Source organism: Syngnathus floridae, unplaced genomic scaffold (genome assembly GCF_059516105.1).
Source record: "Syngnathus floridae isolate MCC-2025c unplaced genomic scaffold, RoL_Sflo_1.0 HiC_scaffold_47, whole genome shotgun sequence".
Lineage (NCBI taxonomy): Eukaryota > Metazoa > Chordata > Actinopteri > Syngnathiformes > Syngnathidae > Syngnathus > Syngnathus floridae.
Window position 1 is genome coordinate 69,429 of NW_028284076.1, and position 18,845 is coordinate 88,273.

Below are 18,845 nucleotides of genomic sequence, written 5' to 3' on the forward strand. Positions count from 1 at the left end.
TGGTGTTGTTCAGTGCGGCATGGTGTTGTTCATTTCGGCATAATGTTGTTCAGTGCGGCATAATGTTGTTTAGTGCGGCATGGTGTTGTTCAGTGCGGGATGGTGTTGTTCAGTGCGTTATAATGTTGTTCAGTGTGGCATGGTGTTGTTCAGTGCGGGATGGTGTTGTTCAGTGCGGGATGGTGTTGTTCAGTGCGGCATGGTGTTCAATGCGGAATGGTGTTGTTCAGTGCAGGATGGTGTTGTTCAGTGCGGCATGGTGTTGTTCAGTGCGGCATAATGTTGTTCAGTGCGGCATGGTGTTGTTCAGTGCGGCATGGTGTTGTTCAGTGCGGCATGGTGTTGTTCAGTGCGGCATAATGTTGTTCAGTGCGGCATGGTGTTGTTCAGTGCGGCATGGTGTTGTTCAGTGCGGCATAATGTTCAGTGCGGCATAATGTTGTTCAGTGCGGCATGGTGTTGTTCAGTGCGGGATGGTGTTGTTCAGTGCAGGATGGTGTTGTTCAGTGCGGCATGGTGTTCAGTGCGGGATGGTGTCTTTCAGTGCGGCATGGTGTCGTTCAGTGCGGCATGGTGTCTTTCAGTGCGGCATGGTGTCGTTCAGTGAGGCATGGTGTTGTTCAGTGCGGCATGGTGTTGTTTAGTGCGGCATGGTGTTGTTCAGTGCGGGATGGTGTTGTTCAGTGTGGCATGGTGTTCAGTGCGGCATGGTGTTGTTCAGTGCGGTATCGTGTTGTTCAGTGCGGTATCGTGTTTCTCAGTGCGGTATCGTGTTGTTCAGTGCAGTATCGTTGTGTTGTTCGTATTGTGTTTAACACTTAGCCTCTAACACTTAGCCTCTAACACTTAGCCTCTAGCATCTAGAAGGTAAATAAATAGGAAGGAAGGACTCACCGGTGACGTCTTCGCCCACGTCCAAGCGTTGTACTTTGTATTTTCATCCTTCTGACAGTGGAAAACATAGCCAACAAACACCGTGGAACCTAAACGAATGAAAGAAAACTATCATTTGGCCACAACCAACATTCACAGATACAACACAATGTGACGTGCGGGGTTGAGGTTAAAGGTTGAGTGAAGGGCCCTCGTTTTAAACTACTTTTTTGAAAAGGATTGGGAACAAGTAAGACGTATTTAATTTATTTAATGGGAAGTAGTAAGAGCTATTGAATTTAATCTATGTATTATATTCTATTGTATTGTATTCTGTTGTATTCTTTTGGATTGTATTCACACTAACCCCACTAAAACTTCAGCCCACAAAAACTCGCCTCTGGCGCCTAGCCTCTGGCACTTAGCCTCTAACACTTAGCCTTTAACACTTAGCCTTTAACACTTAGCCTTTAACACTTAGCCTAGAAGGTGAATAAATAGGGTTAAAGGTTGAGTGAAGGGACCTCGTTTTAAACTACTTTTTTGTAAAGGAGTGGGAACAAGTAAGACGTATTTAATTTATTTAATGGGAAGTAGTAAGACTTATTAAATTTATTTAATCTACTTTTCTTCCCAGGCAAAATTTGATGTGCTGCAATTCCAAATTTCCAAAGTGAATGAAGGAATGAAGTCCTTTAAATTATGATTTTGTATAAATACTAGGCATTAACACAAAATCGACGGCACAAAATGGGCAGACTTTACTTGTTTGAAAAGGACTGGTTACAAGACAGACTTTTTTAATTTATTTAATGGGAAGAAGACTTATTTAGTTTAATTGATCTATTTTTGTTCCCTGGCAAAATTCGATTTGCTGCAATTCCAAATTTCCAAAGTGAATGAAGGAAAGAAGTCGTTTAAATTATGATTTTGTTTAAATACTAGGCATAGACACAAAATCTACGGCACAAAATGGGCAGACTTTACTTGTTTGAAGAGGACTGGTTACAAGACAGACTTTTCTGATTTATTTAATGGGAAGAAGACTTATTTAGTTTATTTAATCTATTTTTGTTCCCTGGCAAAATTGGATTTGCTGAAATTGTATTTTGCCAAATCTTGCCTTGAGACCTGATAGGAAGTATTAAACGCTTAGTTAAATCAATACAAGTTGGTAATAAGAGCGAGTAATGTTGGTTGAACCGATGAATGAAGGTTGAAAGCAATTTAAATTATGACTTTGTATAAATACTAGATATTAACAGAACATCTACTGCGCGAAATGGGCAGAGTTTACTTGTTTGAGAAGGAGTGGCTTATTCAAAACTAAGATTTATTTAATCTGTTTGTTCCCAGGCAAAATTGGATGTGATGCAATTCCAAATTTCACCACATGATGGTGCCCAATTTTGACTTCATAGGACATATTAAACACTTAGCTTGTTATTATGTTCAAGGTAATCAGATTTGTTTATTATTCTAATGGCCTCTTCAAAACTATTCTGGATTACTACTTTGGATCTATTCTACATTACTTGGCAACAACATACTCTGTAACAGATTAGGCAGTATAATCATATCTGTTAACTTGAGAGTGCCCACACTCAATCTACTTATCGTGATGTGTTAAATCAATTACTGTTAGACATTATTTGTCTGATAATCTACCAAATCTTTGAATTGAAGAATTTGTGATTTAATTAATAGCTTGTTGTTATGTTAAGGGTAATCAGACTTGTATATAATTCTAATGGCCTTCTTTTGAAAACTATTCTGAATTACAACTTTGGATCTTATATTACTTTGCAACAATCTACTCCGTGACAGATTAGGCAGTATAATCACATATGTTAACTTCAGTGCCCACACTGTATTTATTTATGGTTATTTGTTAAATCAAGTACTGTTAGACATGAAATAGGAAGTGTTTAACATAAATGTTATGGCTACTCACCATTGTAGCTCGCTCCTGGTCAATGATACGAGCCTCTTCTTGCAGTGGAAAACTTGCAGCCAACAAACACCGTGGAACCTAAAGGAATGAAATTAAACATTAACATTTCGCCTCGACCAATTTTCACACGTACAACGCAACGCGGCTACACTTCTGCTATTACAAACGTAAATCTCCTTAAACACAATGAGTGTTACTTACCGTGTACGCTCTAGACGGTCCAGTTGCAAGCAGAAAATAAAGATATTTCTGTTGATAATCGTCGCTGCTCAGTGGCTCACGGCCATCGCGCCAACAGATTTGAATTTTGGCGGAGGTTCGGGCAATTACGTCATATCCACGGCACATGACTGCGACGTAATACCCGCTTATCTGAAACGGCAGTTAAAAGTAGAGTTACATCAAGTTTTCTTGGAACCTAAACGAATGAAAGAAAACTATCATTTGGCCACAACCAACATTCACAGATACAACACAACGTGCGGGGTTGGGGTTAAAGATTGAGTGAAGGGCCCTCGTTTTAAACTACTGTTTTGAAAAGGAGTGGGAACAAGTAAGACGTATTTAATTTATTTAATGGGAAGTAGTAAGACTTATTAAATTTATTTAATCTACTTTTCTTCCCAGGCAAAATTTGATGTGCTGCAATTCCAAATTTCCAAAGTGAATGAAGGAATGAAGTCCTTTAAATTATGATTTTGTATAAATACTAGGCATTAACACAAAATCGACGGCACAAAATGGGCAGACTTTACTTGTTTGAAAAGGACTGGTTACAAGACAGACTTTTTTAATTTATTTAATGGGAAGAAGACTTATTTAGTTTAATTGATCTATTTTTGTTCCCTGCCAAAATTCGATTTGCTGCAATTCCAAATTTCCAAAGTGAATGAAGGAAAGAAGTCGTTTAAATTATGATTTTGTTTAAATACTAGGCATAGACACAAAATCTACGGCACAAAATGGGCAGACTTTACTTGTTTGAAGAGGACTGGTTACAAGACAGACTTTTCTGATTTATTTAATGGGAAGAGGACTTATTTAGTTTATTTAATCTATTTTTGTTCCCTGGCAAAATTGGATTTGCTGAAATTGTATTTTGCCAAATCTCGATTTGAGACCTGATAGGAAGTATTAAACGCTTAGTTAAATCAATACAAGTTGGTAATAAGAGCGAGTAATGTTGGTTGAACCGATGAATGAAGGTTGAAAGCAATTTAAATTATGACTTTGTATAAATACTAGATATTAACAGAACATCTACTGCGCAAAATGGGCAGAGTTTACTTGTTTGAGAAGGAGTGGCTTATTCAAAACTAAGATTTATGTAATCTGTTTGTTCCCAGGCAAAATTGGATGTGATGCAATTCCAAATTTCACCACATGGTGGTGCCCAATTTTGACTTCATAGGACATATTAAACACTTAGCTTGTTATTATGTTCAAGGTAATCAGATTTGTTTATCATTCTAATGGCCTCTTCAAAACTATTCTGGATTACTACTTTGGATCTATTCTACATTACTTGGCAACAACATACTCTGTAACAGATTAGGCAGTATAATCACATATGTTAACTTGAGAGTGCCCACACTCAATCTACTTATCGTGATGTGTTAAATCAATTACTGTTAGACATTATTTGTCTGATAATCTACCAAATCTTTGAATTGAAGAATTTGTGATTTAATTAATAGCTTGTTCAGGGTAATCAGACTTGTATATAATTCTAATGGCCTTCTTTTGAAAACTATTCTGAATTACAACTTTGGATCTTATATTACTTTGCAACAATCTACTCCGTGACAGATTAGGCAGTATAATCACATATGTTAACTTCAGTGCCCACACTGTATTTATTTATGGTTATTTGTTAAATCAAGTACTGTTAGACATGAAATAGGAAGTGTTTAACATAAATGTTATGGCTACTCACCATTGTAGCTCGCTCCTGGTCAATGATACGAGCCTCTTCTTGCAGTGGAAAACTTGCAGCCAACAAACACCGTGGAACCTAAAGGAATGAAATTAAACATTAACATTTCGCCTCGACCAATTTTCACACGTACAACGCAACGCGGCTACACTTCTGCTATTACAAACGTAAATCTCCTTAAACACAATGAGTGTTACTTACCGTGTACGCTCTAGACGGTCCAGTTGCAAGCAGAAAATAAAGATATTTCTGTTGATAATCGTCGCTGCTCAGTGGCTCACGGCCATCGCGCCAACAGATTTGAATTTTGGCGGAGGTTCGGGCAATTACGTCATATCCGCGGCATTTGACTGCGACGTAATACCCGCTTATCTGAAACGGCAGTTAAAAGTAGAGTTACATCAAGTTTTCTTGGAACCTAAACGAATGAAAGAAAACTATCATTTGGCCACAACCAACATTCACAGATACAACACAACGTGCGGGGTTGAGGTTAAAGATTGAGTGAAGGGCCCTCGTTTTAAACTACTGTTTTGAAAAGGAGTGGGAACAAGTAAGACGTATTTAATTTATTTAATGGGAAGTAGTAAGACTTATTAAATTTATTTAATCTACTTTTCTTCCCAGGCAAAATTTGATGTGCTGCAATTCCAAATTTCCAAAGTGAATGAAGGAATGAAGTCCTTTAAATTATGATTTTGTATAAATACTAGGCATTAACACAAAATCGACGGCACAAAATGGGCAGACTTTACTTGTTTGAAAAGGACTGGTTACAAGACAGACTTTTTTAATTTATTTAATGGGAAGAAGACTTATTTAGTTTAATTGATCTATTTTTGTTCCCTGCCAAAATTCGATTTGCTGCAATTCCAAATTTCCAAAGTGAATGAAGGAAAGAAGTCGTTTAAATTATGATTTTGTTTAAATACTAGGCATAGACACAAAATCTACGGCACAAAATGGGCAGACTTTACTTGTTTGAAGAGGACTGGTTACAAGACAGACTTTTCTGATTTATTTAATGGGAAGAGGACTTATTTAGTTTATTTAATCTATTTTTGTTCCCTGGCAAAATTGGATTTGCTGAAATTGTATTTTGCCAAATCTCGATTTGAGACCTGATAGGAAGTATTAAACGCTTAGTTAAATCAATACAAGTTGGTAAGAAGAGCGAGTAATGTTGGTTGAACCGATGAATGAAGGTTGAAAGCAATTTAAATTATGACTTTGTATAAATACTAGATATTAACAGAACATCTACTGCGCAAAATGGGCAGAGTTTACTTGTTTGAGAAGGAGTGGCTTATTCAAAACTAAGATTTATGTAATCTGTTTGTTCCCAGGCAAAATTGGATGTGATGCAATTCCAAATTTCACCACATGATGGTGCCCAATTTTGACTTCATAGGACATATTAAACACTTAGCTTGTTATTATGTTCAAGGTAATCAGATTTGTTTATCATTCTAATGGCCTCTTCAAAACTATTCTGGATTACTACTTTGGATCTATTCTACATTACTTGGCAACAACATACTCTGTAACAGATTAGGCAGTATAATCACATATGTTAACTTGAGAGTGCCCACACTCAATCTACTTATCGTGATGTGTTAAATCAATTACTGTTAGACATTATTTGTCTGATAATCTACCAAATCTTTGAATTGAAGAATTTGTGATTTAATTAATAGCTTGTTCGGGGTAATCAGACTTGTATATAATTCTAATGGCCTTCTTTTGAAAACTATTCTGAATTACAACTTTGGATCTTATATTACTTTGCAACAATCTACTCGGTGACAGATTAGGCAGTATAATCACATATGTTAACTTCAGTGCCCACACTGTATTTATTTATGGTTATTTGTTAAATCAAGTACTGTTAGACATGAAATAGGAAGTGTTTAACATAAATGTTATGGCTACTCACCATTGTAGCTCGCTCCTGGTCAATGATATGAGCCTCTTCTTGCAGTGGAAAACTTGCAGCCAACAAACACCGTGGAACCTAAAGGAATGAAATTAAACATTAACATTTCGCCCGGACCAACATTCACACGTACAACGCAACGCGGCTACACTTCTGCTATTACAAACGTAAATCTCCTTAAACACAACGAGTGTTACTTACCGTGTACGCTCTAGGCAAAATTGGATGTGATGCAATTCCAAATCTATCTGAAACGGCAGTTAAAAGTAGAGTTACATCAAGTTTTCTTTTTTAATCAACACAATCATTTACAACCGTTGACCAGAAAGAATCGTCGAAATTCGACGTCCCCCACAAACGCCACGCTCACTCGCTTTTCAGGGCAACAAAAGTACTTCTTTTTAAAAACGATGAGTTGTACTTACCGTGTACGCTCTGGACGGTCCAGTTGCAAGCAGAAAATAAAAATATTTCTCTTGTTAGTCGTATGTTACCATCCGCTGTGTCTTTGTCAACATCGCCGCCATTTTCCTACTTCCTGCTGCGAGCCACGCCCACGGATTTAAATTTGGGCGGAAGCTCTTTCCATTGGCGTCGTTTTCGCGTATAGCAAATCCGATTGGTTGGGAAGGGGGCACGGTTATGCAGCCGAGGAGTCCTGTGATCGGTGGGATGTAAAGTAGGCGTCGACGTCACGTCCGCGTCACGTGACCACGACGTGGCAGACGTCAAATAGCAACCGCTGTTTTGTTTAGTAGACTTACAGTTGTTATGCATTGACATAATGGCGCACACACCAAATAGATTTAAATAAATTAAATAATTCTTCTGCCCACTCTCTTTTAAACAAGTTAACTCTCCCCGCGGATTTGAATTCCGGCGAAAGTTACGCCCATCGACGTCACGTATGTCACGTGACCACGACGTGGCAGATGTCATATAGCAACCGCTGTTTTGTTTAGTAGATTTACAGTTGTTATGCATTGGCATAATGGTGTGCACTCAAAATAGATTTAAATAAATTAAATATTTCTTCTGCCTACTCCCTTTTAAACAAGTTAACTCTGCCCACGTCCATTGACGTCTTGTCTGCGTCACGTGACCACGACGTAGCGACGTCATATAGTAACCGCTGTTTTGACCAGTAGACTTAGTTATTATGCGTTGACATAATGGCGCACTGGTTAGCATGGCCACCTCTTAAGCATGATGATGAGGGTTCGACGCCTGATCAACGTTAGCATGGAGTGAGCTGAAGTGCATGGCGCTGAAGATTTGAATCTTTGAAATGCGCTGAGGTCTGACATATCAGGCAGAATGGTTTGCCATCACGTTCAACAAAAAATAGAAACTTTCCCACTCTGATTAAAACGTCCTGTGTTCATCTACGTATTTTTGTTTTGCTGTGCATCTTTTCCCTGCCATTTCGAGAGCCCAATTGACACTCATAGTTTAAAGAAATGTGTTTGCCCATCCTACTTTGTGGAATTTCACCACATGCGCTTTTGACCAAAATACCAAATTGAACTCAAGTGAAGCCAACACGCACAACCCCCCCCCCCCCCCCCACACACACACACACACACACACAAATGTTGATATGAACATAAAAGAGCCGCATGCGGTTCGGGAGTTGCGGCTTGGCCAAACCTGTACTATACAACTTTATTTGTATAAAATTTTCACAACAGCTGTCACACAAACAAAGCGGGAAAAACCGAAGACGTGCGTGTTCCGCCCACGCTGGATTTATTTGCACCTTTGAAAAGACACCGTATTGCCGCAGATGTGGCAAAGAGTACTTTTGGGCATCTGAGACGGAAGGATGTCCAAAGCATCACGTCACCTGCTCTGGTAGGCATGGTGGTGGGACGTTGAGGTCAACCGCTTTGGGGTTGGCTGACTCTTTGATCGCAGGATGCCACACACTTGAAGACAGAAGCAGAAAAGCAGAGCTAAATGCAAAATGTACTCACCGGTGACTCCAATTTTTTTCCCCCCTGAAGAAACAGCTGGACGGGTGGCCCCGGCTGGCCAGTGGGACTCTTGTTATTCTGACCCTTTTTAGTGCGCGTTTGGGGCAACAACCGTTTTTTGTGGCGCTCTCTTCTGGTTCAAAAGTGCCCTGCATGTGAATTTGCTTTTCCTGCCTTCTGATTGGATGAGCGCCGGTGTGACGCGGTGCCTCTGTCACCGTGGCGGGGGGTATACGTTGGCATCGGAGCGTCTGCCAACGTCTGAGACCGGCTGGCAGTGTATCGGAGGTGTCGAGTGCGGTGCCGCTGGAGCTCACTCACCAGCTGGTGTTAGGGCCACAGAATGAAGGCCAAGGAGAAGAATAGAAAGAGAAACAGAAACTTCTCCTCCAATTGTTTGATTTGTCTCTTCTGAGCTTCGATGAATTCTTTCAGCTCTTTGTTCCTCTAGGACGGACAAATGGAAAGTGGCATTCAAAAGCCAGTAAGCGTGCAAGTAAGTGCCGGGCTGGCTTTGGGCCCTTACCTGTTGCGCGCTGTGCAGCAGATCCATTCTCTCTTGGAGGATGCAAGCGTCGCGCTCCCTCAACTCGCACATCAGGGCTCGCTTCCATTGGTCCACGGCGCTCCTAAGCTCTTCTCTCTGATCCGCCGTCAGCACGTCATTCACGCCAGCGTGGCTGGCTTTTTCGCCGTCCGTGGCGGGGCAGTCCCGCTGCGGTAGCGCCTCGTACAACATGGCCTCCAGCTCCAGGATCCTCTGGGCCGCAATCCTCGTCCATCAGTGGTCCGGCGGGAGATTTGAGGGCGGCTTACCTTATGAGCCTGGTCCATGGAACACTTCCTGAAGTCCAACTCTTCATCCAGGTAGCCCTTCTGCTTGCAGAACATATCCTAGCACAGCTCAAGGTCAGAATTGTTGGGGCACATTGCCGGAGTTCCCCTTGGCTGATGTCGCGTGTCTGTCTACCTTCTCACTTTCAATGTCCAACATCTTCTGTTGAAGTGCTGACTTGGTCACTTTGATGTATTCTAACCACTGAGGAAAGGCTGCTGTCACATAAGCAGAATGCGAGAGCGTGCGTGGACGTGCGCGTTACCTTCTCGGCTAGGGTGAGAAGGGTCCTGGCGTGAATCACGACCACCTGCTCCTCGTTGGTGAGATTCTGCAAGAGCCCAAAGGCACAGCGTCAACAAGCTTCTTTCAGCGCAAAGCCTTCCAAAAGTCACATTTGAGCCGCCGAGTCTCGTGGAGTGCGAACATAAGGAGTTCGACATACACTTACGGCGTTATAGCCCAGGATGTCCAGCTTCTTCATCAGATCACTGATGACGATGTCCGGGGGAAAGGCGCAAGGAGCAATGTAAGGTGTTCTGGGACCTCGGGTTAAGGTTAGGGTTGCGAGGGACGCCTTACGTACGCTCACGCCCTCGGCCTCGCAGTAGATCTGCAAAGGGCTGAGGCCGTCTGGGAAACGGACTTGCAGAAACTTCAAGACGGGGGAGCGCCACTCCCTCTCCTGAAAGGCAGAGGCATGCATCCGTCCGTCCGTCCGTCCGTCCGTCCGTCCGTCACATCTCTGGCCTCAACACGCTTGTGCGAGTCTTCCCACCTCCAGCTCCAGGATGCGGAACTCAAGCAGTTCGTTTTGGTCTCGGATATCCTGGATGTGCTCTTTCAGACGCGCTTCTTCCGCCTCCATCCGCCTGACCTGAAAAGACAGTCAGACCTCATCTGCGGGGCTTCCCGACAGGTGTGACGCCAAGCGACTCCGCCCAGCGCCTTTCTTTCCGTCACCTTTTCGGCCAACTGCTGATTGCTCTGACGCAGCAGCTGCTTCTCCTCCACCCACTTGACATTCTAGAAGAGACAAACGCGTGGACAGCTTTGGAATGTTGTGTCATTTTCATCCACAAATTCTTTGGTTGACTGGAAAATGACATTTGCTTTTCTCCGCATTTTCCCAGCCACGTTCGGGGGGGGGGGGGGGGGGGGGGTTGGTCCAGTAATGCCAGACGGATGAGTGACTGAAGAATGTAGCTATTTTGTCTGAGAAAAAGGTGTGCTCATTGATGAGCTTACCTGTCCTTGTTGCTTCAGCGCTGACTCCAGATCTGCTACTCTGCTTTGATAGTGACCCATTTCTACCATCAGCTTTTCTCTGGTCTGAAAGGAGGAGGAGGGAGGCTCCTCCTCCTCCTTTCAGACCAGAGAACACCCGAGGCTGGGTGAGAACGGGGAGGCTGCGACCCGGCCGGGGGTTGCGGGAAGGGGCGCCACCTTGATCTCCTTCTCGGCGTCGTAGTCCCCTTTCGCTGGTCTGGGCTAGCAGAGCGTAGGCTCGTTGCAGCGCTTGATATTCTTGCGTCAGCTGGCGGTAGCGAAGCTCCGCCTCTTCATGCACACACCAATGCAACACAGCACTAGTACCAGAATCAGTCAGACCGGCGACAAAGCACCCGCGACGCAAAGACGAGTCCGATTCCAGGCTGAAGAGGAATGTTTGGTGTCAATACGCTGGCAGAAATGGCGGGCTACCTCTTCGGGTTCCGTGTCGGGGGTTCTGTCGGTGTGAAAAGACAAGGACGATCCGTCCGAGTCCACCAACACGTCTTCGTCGTAGCCGTAAAATGTTTCGATGACCTGCGGGCGCGGAAGCAAACATCTCTCTGAACAAACTGAAGCGACACCTCACGATGAATCGACGAGAGGAACGATAGCGAGAAAAAGGCCATTTCATCTTGCGCAACACCAAGCAGCCGCAAACAAACAGACTCACCTTGCAGGACCTCACGCTTTGTTCCTCCTCAGAGATTCTCGACGTCGGTATCGTAGCAGCAAATCTCTCTCCTGTCGACACAAATAATCCGCCTTTGAGATTCTTTGGATGCAAAGGGAACGAACGGCTCCGGCGCAGAAACAAACGCGACTCACAATGACATTTCTGACATGAGCTCCTGTCTCCAGAGCCTGAAAAACACGTCACCGGCGATGATTGGAGGGACGCTCGTCTTTTCCAAAAGTGACAACTACAGGGTGTGTCAGGGTTTTCCAGATTATCTTTATCGTATCATTGTGTTGCTTTGACTTTGACTGCGACCTGTAATAAATAATATTATTTATCCCTTATTTATCCCTATCGCTTATCCCTTCCTACACAAAGTCGTAAAACACCCCTTGCTATGTTTTGACTAGAGGTCAAGGGCTTCCTCTATTCAATCCACTCTTACACCCACCCTGTTTCTCTTAATTAAAATGCTCGTGCAGGAGCCGAGAGTCAGACTTCATTCGTACAACGGATGGACTCTCCACCTGCAGGTGTCCAAAAGAACTTACTTGTCTCCCGTGTGGTTCTTGCAAAATAAGTTGGAGCGAGCGCAACTCTAACAGGGTGCATTTTGCCACTAGCTGCCTACGGACAATGACGTCGCGCTCGCGGCTCATGGTTGACGGGCTGAGCAGCCGGGCAAGTCCGTCGTTTTCAGCGCACAGCGAGTGGCAAAGGCGCTGACAAAACGGGAGCTTTGAGCTGCTGAAAACGGCAAAACAAGTCTAAAGCGTGTTCAAACGCGTGCGCACAATGCTCCTGCTTGAAAGGTCGGAATTTAAGGGGCCAATTTTTTGGATGGCGGCCGCCGGCCAAGCTTTGGACGGAAAAGGTTTCCTGGCGACAGCGAGCGAGCGCGGCGCTGCCGTACGTGCACCGAGTCGCCTGCCTGAAGACCTTGGACAAGTCGTCGATGATGTGCCGCTGCTCCACAACTTGAAGGAACTCCATTTCACCGTCCTGCTGGCCGCAACCGCGGTCCAGGTCATTGAGCGAACTAGGCCTTCTCTGTGGAACACAAATGCAGTGGACTCTGTTGGCACGCCGCCGTTGTCCGCGTCGACTTACCAAGCTTGCCATCTCCTCGTTCTCCTGGGTGACAAAGCGCACTTTGTTTTCAAGGCGACACAGCACCAGCGAGAGTTCTTCATTCTTCCTGCTCAGGCGTTTGTTTTTGTACAGGAGTGGCAGAAACTGGCTTTCTGTTTCTCTCAGTCGCTTTAGCTGCAAGCATGAAGTGCGGGATGTGAAAGACGCACAACACGCGGGCCAGAACGTATCCATTCCTTTTGCATCGGTTTGAACGGAATCGTGGCTTTGGCTCCCAATAAAAGACATCTACCAGGCAACCGACTCGCTGCGCCGCTCAACTAATAAGCAAGCGCAATGGGTGCCTCGCTGGATGGCGCGCATCAAACGTAGCGCAAACCTTCAAGCGTGCCGTCAATAAATTACCAGTTCATTGCGCTCTTCAGAAAGCAGGGCGTTTCGATCCTCCAGTTTCCTGATGACTGCGCTGAGCTCAGCGATTTTCAGATGAAACCGTCGCGTGTCCCGATCCTCCTGAGACTGAAAACGCCCCGCAACACACACACACAAGCACTCGTTCAAAGTTCAAAACTGTTTTTGTGCTACCTTCCTCCAGCAACGAACTAAGTCATGCGTACTGCAAGTGTGTGATGAGGTGGCTTACGCAATGAAGAGGATTGCTAGTAGCGGCGTTGACCCCACTTCCAGGGTAGTTTAGGCCCGCCCTTTGGGAATCCCTCAGGGCAGCGATCTGCTGCTCGGCAGCCTGAGTCTGCAGCTGAAGGCGGTGGACGTGGCCGGCCCCAGGGCTTCATCCAAAACACTAACCGCTCTGTCTTTCAGCTTGATCTCATCCGTCTGGATGTACAAACGGGGAGCGCTCAGGCAGGCGGGCAAACTCATTTGCCAGAATTGTGACAAAAACAAAGAGAGCAACCGGCCAATTTTTTTCTTGAATCGACTAGAACACCTTTGCTGTGACAAAAGCGAAGCGAGCAACCGGACATTTTCTTCTTGTGAAATAGAATAGAATAGAATGCCTTAGGTGTCATTGCACTGCAGGTATACAACGAAATTGGGAACATAGCCACGCACCGCGCATCTGATCAGTCCTACCAGTCGGCGGATCTCCCTCTCGCAGTCTCTCTTGGTTCGGCTCAGCTCCTCCCGATGCTGGTGATGAGCCGATCGGAGCTCGGCCGCTCGGGACTGCCAGGCCTGCTGGGCCGCTGCCAGGGCTTCTTCCGCGCTCCTGGTGGAGGCGACACCGCTCGGTCTCCCGACACCGCCGCGTCTCCTCCACCTCCGCCAGCAAAGCGCCCCCCCTCCTCACCTGAGCAGACATTGCGCCACACCGGGCCGTTGAGACCGCAACGGAGCGCCGCGACGCTTACTGGGGACAAGCTACACAATACGGTAGCGGCCGCATCGAAGCCCGACGTGGCGTGCGGATAGTCAGACACGGATAGAGCGGATCACCTTGTCCATGGAGCCGTCCCTCAGGCTGAGGACCAAGGCATTCAGTCGCTGGATCTCTCCATCTTTGATTTTGATCACTCTCATCAGCTCCATTTCATGCTGCCGCAGTAATGTCTCCCTGGTAATGGCTAACTCTTTCTGCTTCTCCTCATGGAGTTTGCTTTTGAGTTCCGTCATGGCGGCGGTGGCACGGTGGTGCTCCGCCCGCAGGTCCTGACTTCTCTCTCTCTCCAGACAGCTGACCTGACATGACTTAGACTTAGACAAACTTTATTGTCATCTTGTCTGCACATGGTGCATACAAAACGAAATTCCGTTGCATACGTCTTACAACAAAGTAGTGATATTGCAGTTGAATAGAAGTAACATATCCTATGAAAATATATATATATACATATATACTATATATATATATATATATATATATATTAAAAATAAGTATAAAGTGCAGCAGTGATAATTATGCAATAGTGCAAGTAGGCAAAACAGTATTCAAGAGTGTGCAGAGGAATGCTAAACCATGTATTAAACTTCTATTTAAAGGGTTTATACAAGTTCAGTAAAGTTGGTAGTGCGAGATAGTGCAAGATAGAGGTCCGTAGTGTCATAAAGTACAGTTCTGTGAATGTGTGATGCAGAGTTCAGTTTAGAGCTCAACAGTTCTAGTGTTCAACAGTCTGATGACAGCAGGGAAAAAGCTGTTGCAGAACCTGGTGGACCTGCAGCGGATGCTGCAAACCTCTTCCCAGAGGGCAGCAGGGAGAACAGTCCATGGTGGGGGTGTGATGGGTCATTGATGATGTTACGGGCACGGGACATGCAGCGCTGAGATGAAATGTCCTGAATGGAGGGAAGAGGAGCCCCTATGATCCTCTCTGCTGTCCTCACCACTCTCCTCACGTTCTTCCAATCGGAGGCGGTGCAGCCTCCACACCACACAGAGAGACAGCTTGTCAGAATGCTCTCTATGGTGCTCCTGTAGAACGTCCTCATGATGGGTGGGGGCAGGTGGGCTCTCCTCATCCTCCGCAGGAAGTACAAGCGCTTCTGTGCCCTCTTGACCAGTGCCGTAGTGTTCATAGTCCAGGTGAGGTCTTCTGTGATGTGGACCCCCAGGAATTTGGTGGTGCTGACCACCTCCACAGCTGAGCTGTTGATGATCAGTGGAGCGTGGTGAGGCTGTTTTTTCCTGAAGTCGACGATGATCTCCTTCATCTTCTCCTCATTCAGGATCAGGCTGTTTTCTCTGCACCAGCCCACCAGCTGCTCCACCTCCTCTCTGTAGTCCAGGTCGTTGTTGTCTCTGATGAGCCCCACCACCGTTGTGTCGTCTGCTGACTTCACGATGTGATTGGTGGTGAACCTGAGGACGCAGTCGTGTGTCATCAGGGTGCACAGCAGGGGGCTCAGGACGCAGCCCTGAAGGGAGCCTGTGCTGAGGGTGATGACATCAGAGGTGTTCTGTCCGACCCGGACTGACTGAGGTCTGTTGGTGAGGAAGTCTAGCAGCCAGTTGCGAAGGGGGGTGTTGAAGCCCAGGTGTTCCAATTTTCCTACCAGATGCTGTGGGATGATGGTGTTAAACGCTGAGCTGAAGTCCAGGAACAGCCTCCGCACATGGGTGTTCTTCTCCTCCAGGTGAGCCAGGCTCAGGTGAAGAACGGAGGAGATGGCGTCCTGAGTGGAGCGGTTTTGCCGGTCGGCAAACTGGAACGGGTCAAATAATAGGGGGAGTCTGGAAACGATGTGACCTTTAAGCAGCCTTTCGAAGCACTTCATCATAACCGGAGTCAGTGCAACAGGCCGGTAATCATTAAATGAGGTGATTTGAGGTTTCTTCGGCACCGGAATGATGGAGGCAGTCTTAAAGCACGCCGGCACTGTGGCTTGGCCCAGCGAGGTGTTAAAAATGTCTGTGATGACCCCAGCCAGATGACTTGCACATTCCCTGAACACACGCCCAGGAATGTTGTCGGGGCCAGGGGCCTTACAGGGGTTGACTCTCCTCAGGGTCTTCAACACATCGGCGGAGTCAAGGCAGAGTACCTCCTCTTCCTGATGGGGGACAGTTTTAACTGCTGGAGTGCCGTTTAGTGCCTCGAACCTCCCAAAGAAGTTATTTAGACCATTTAGAAAGTCAGCATCAACTACACCCACCGGGGGGGGGAGGGTGAGTTGTAGTCTGTAATCGCCCGTATGCCTTGCCACATACTCCTGATGTTTTTGACGTCGTGGAAACGATCCTGAAATTTTCGACTGCGGTCTCGCTTCGCTATCCTGATGGCACGGTTCAAGTTGGCTCTCGCTGTCCTCAGTGTCTCCTTGTCGCCAGACTTGAAGGCAGAGTTCCGCGCTCGTAGCGTTTGACGTACCTCCTCAGTCATCCAGGGTCGTTGGTTGCCCCGGGTGATGATATTCTTAGTGGTGCTGACGTCCTCGGTGCATTTGTTGATGTAGGCTGACACAGTCATGGCACACGCATGTCTAATCTACATCGGGAAAACTGGGAGGGAGGGAGGCAGGCAGGGAGGCAAGCAGGGAGGCAGGCAGGGAGGCAGGCAGTGTCTGTCTGTTGAGGTTTTCACCTTGTTCTTCTCCTGCTGAAGTTCTAACTGGACGTCCATCAGTTTGGTTCTCAGCTCGTCATTGGCGGCCTGAAGGGCGTCCGTTCGCTCCGCCTTGGCCCGCCCTGCCGGAGCTCGTTTGGACATCTCTTACTCGAGTCTCGCCCGGTCGTCAGTCAGAGATCACAACATTTGTACCTGGAGAGCACAAACGCAGCGCTGTTTTCCACTGGCTTCGAACTCAACTTCAATCGGTACCGTAACTTACAACATCATAAACATAGAACTAGCTTGACTTATTCATTGAATAAATGCATTTGGTTCTTCAAAACTGCATCACGCAACATAGCGTGACCGAGACGGCCGTTATCCACCTGCGTGAAGTTATTTGGTGAAATGAATGAGATGTTTAAGACACCATCGTTCTGTCTCTATGTAGATGAAGGTAAATAATCGATTGCTGAAGGTCCAAAGGTGTTGTGATAAACAAATAAACATATTAGTGATTAGTGACATATTTGTGATAAACATATTAGGCAGGATAATCACATATGTTAACGTGACTGCCCACACTGTATTTATTTATGGTTATTTGTTAAATCGAGTACTGTTAGACATGAAATAGGAAGTGTTTAACATAAATGGAAGACGAAAGGGGTACTCACCATTGTAGCTCCTGCTGGTCAATGATACGAGCCTCTTCTTGCAGTGGAAAACATACAGCCAACAAACACCGTGGAACCTAAAGGAATGAAATTAAACATTAACATTTAGCCTCAACCAACATTCACAGATACAACGCAACGCAAACTACACAAACGTAAATCTTTTTAAACACAATGAGTTGTACTTACCGTGTACGCTCTAGACGGTCCACTTGCAAGCGGAAAATAAAGATATTTCTGTTGATAATCGTCGTGTTTGTATCCGGTGTCTCGCTCAAGGCCATTGCGCCCACAGATTTGGATTTTGGCGAGAGTTCAGCCTATTGACGTCATTTCCGCGGTGTAATACCCGCATATCTGAAACGGCAAAGTTAAGAGTAGAGTTAAATAAAGTTTTTAGTCAACGCAATAATTTACAACCGTTGACCAGTCGAAATAATCGTCGAAATTTGGCGTCTGTGGCTTGAAGCAGACGCCGAGTTCGACATTCCTCCCAAACGCCACAATCCCTTGCTTTTCAGGGCTAAAAAAAAACAGTTGTAATTACCTTGTACGCTCTAGACGGTCAAGTTGCAAGCTGAAAACAAAAATATTTGCCTTGTTAGTCATCGTGTTACTAACAGCTGTGTCTTGTTTGCCAGAACTGCCGCTTTCCTACTTCCTGTTGCAAGCCACGCCCACGGATTATAATTTTGCCGTGAGTTCCGCCTATTGACGTCATGTCCGCGTCACATGACTGCGACGTAATATTATCTAAAACTGTTTGTGCGGTATTGTGTTGTTCTGTGCGGTATTGTGTTATTCTGTGCGGCGTCGTGTTGTTCTGTGCGGCGTCGTGTTGTTCAGTGCGACGTCGTGTTGTTCAGTGCGGCATGGTGTTGTTCAGTGCGGCATGGTGTTGTTCAGTGCGGCATGGTGTTGTTCAGTGCGGCATAATGTTGTTCAGTGCGGCATAATGTTGTTCAGTGCGGCATGGTGTTGTTCAGTGCGGCATGGTGTTGTTCAGTGCAGGATGGTGTTGTTCAGTGCGGCACGGTGTTGTTCAATGCGGCATGGTGTTGTTCAGTGCGGGATGGTGTTGTTCAGTGCGGCATGGTGTTGTTCAGTGCGGCATGGTGTTGTTCAGTGCGGCATGGTGTTGTTCAGTGCGGCATGGTGTTGTTCAGTGCGGCATGGTGTTGTTCAGTGCGGCATGGTGTTGTTCAGTGCGGCATGGTGTTGTTCAGTGCGGAATGGTGTTGTTCAGTGCGGCATGGTGTTGTTCAGTCCGGGATGGTGTTGTTCAATGCGGGATCGTGTTGTTCAGTGCGGGGTGGTGTTGTTCAGTGCGGGATGGTGTTGTTCAGTGCGGCATGGTGTTGTTCAATGCGGCATGGTGTTGTTCATTGCGGGATGGTGTTGTTCATTGCGGCATGGTGTTGTTCAGTGCGGCATGGTGTTGTTCAGTGCGGCATGGTGTTGTTCAGTGCGGCATGGTGTTGTTCAGTGCGGCATGGTGTTGTTCAGTGTGGAAAGGTGTTGTTCAGTGCAGGATGGTGTTGTTCAGTGCGGCATGGTGTTGTTCAGTGCGGCATGGTGTTGTTCAGTGCAGCATAATGTTGTTCA

General features: G+C 45.7%; 1 protein-coding gene and 1 long non-coding RNA gene across 4 annotated transcripts; both read right to left on the minus strand.

The window, feature by feature from the left end:
• Positions 1-10,022: 10,022 nt before the first annotated feature.
• Positions 10,023-17,314, minus strand: LOC148378381 (janus kinase and microtubule-interacting protein 3-like). 3 transcript variants are annotated; one of them, XM_088367928.1, is made up of 4 exons: positions 17,241-17,314; positions 16,597-16,773; positions 10,474-10,536; positions 10,023-10,387 (listed from the first exon to the last, which is right to left on the minus strand). In XM_088367928.1, the coding sequence occupies exons 2-4, from the start codon at positions 16,720-16,722 to the stop codon at positions 10,262-10,264; spliced, it is 315 nt and encodes a 104-aa protein (XP_088224054.1). In that variant the 5' UTR covers positions 16,723-16,773; positions 17,241-17,314; the 3' UTR covers positions 10,023-10,261. The 3 variants fall into 3 exon arrangements, 1 of the variants encoding a protein (XP_088224054.1); XR_015855918.1 differs by lacking the exons at positions 10,023-10,387; positions 10,474-10,536 and adding an exon at positions 13,655-13,826; XR_015855917.1 differs by lacking the exons at positions 10,023-10,387; positions 10,474-10,536 and adding an exon at positions 15,902-16,514.
• LOC148378382 (uncharacterized) lies at positions 10,664-11,522 on the minus strand. Its single transcript, XR_015855919.1, has 3 exons — positions 11,456-11,522; positions 11,215-11,319; positions 10,664-11,070 (listed from the first exon to the last, which is right to left on the minus strand). It is a non-coding gene; the product is annotated as an uncharacterized LOC148378382 (long non-coding RNA).
• Positions 17,315-18,845: the final 1,531 nt, after the last annotated feature.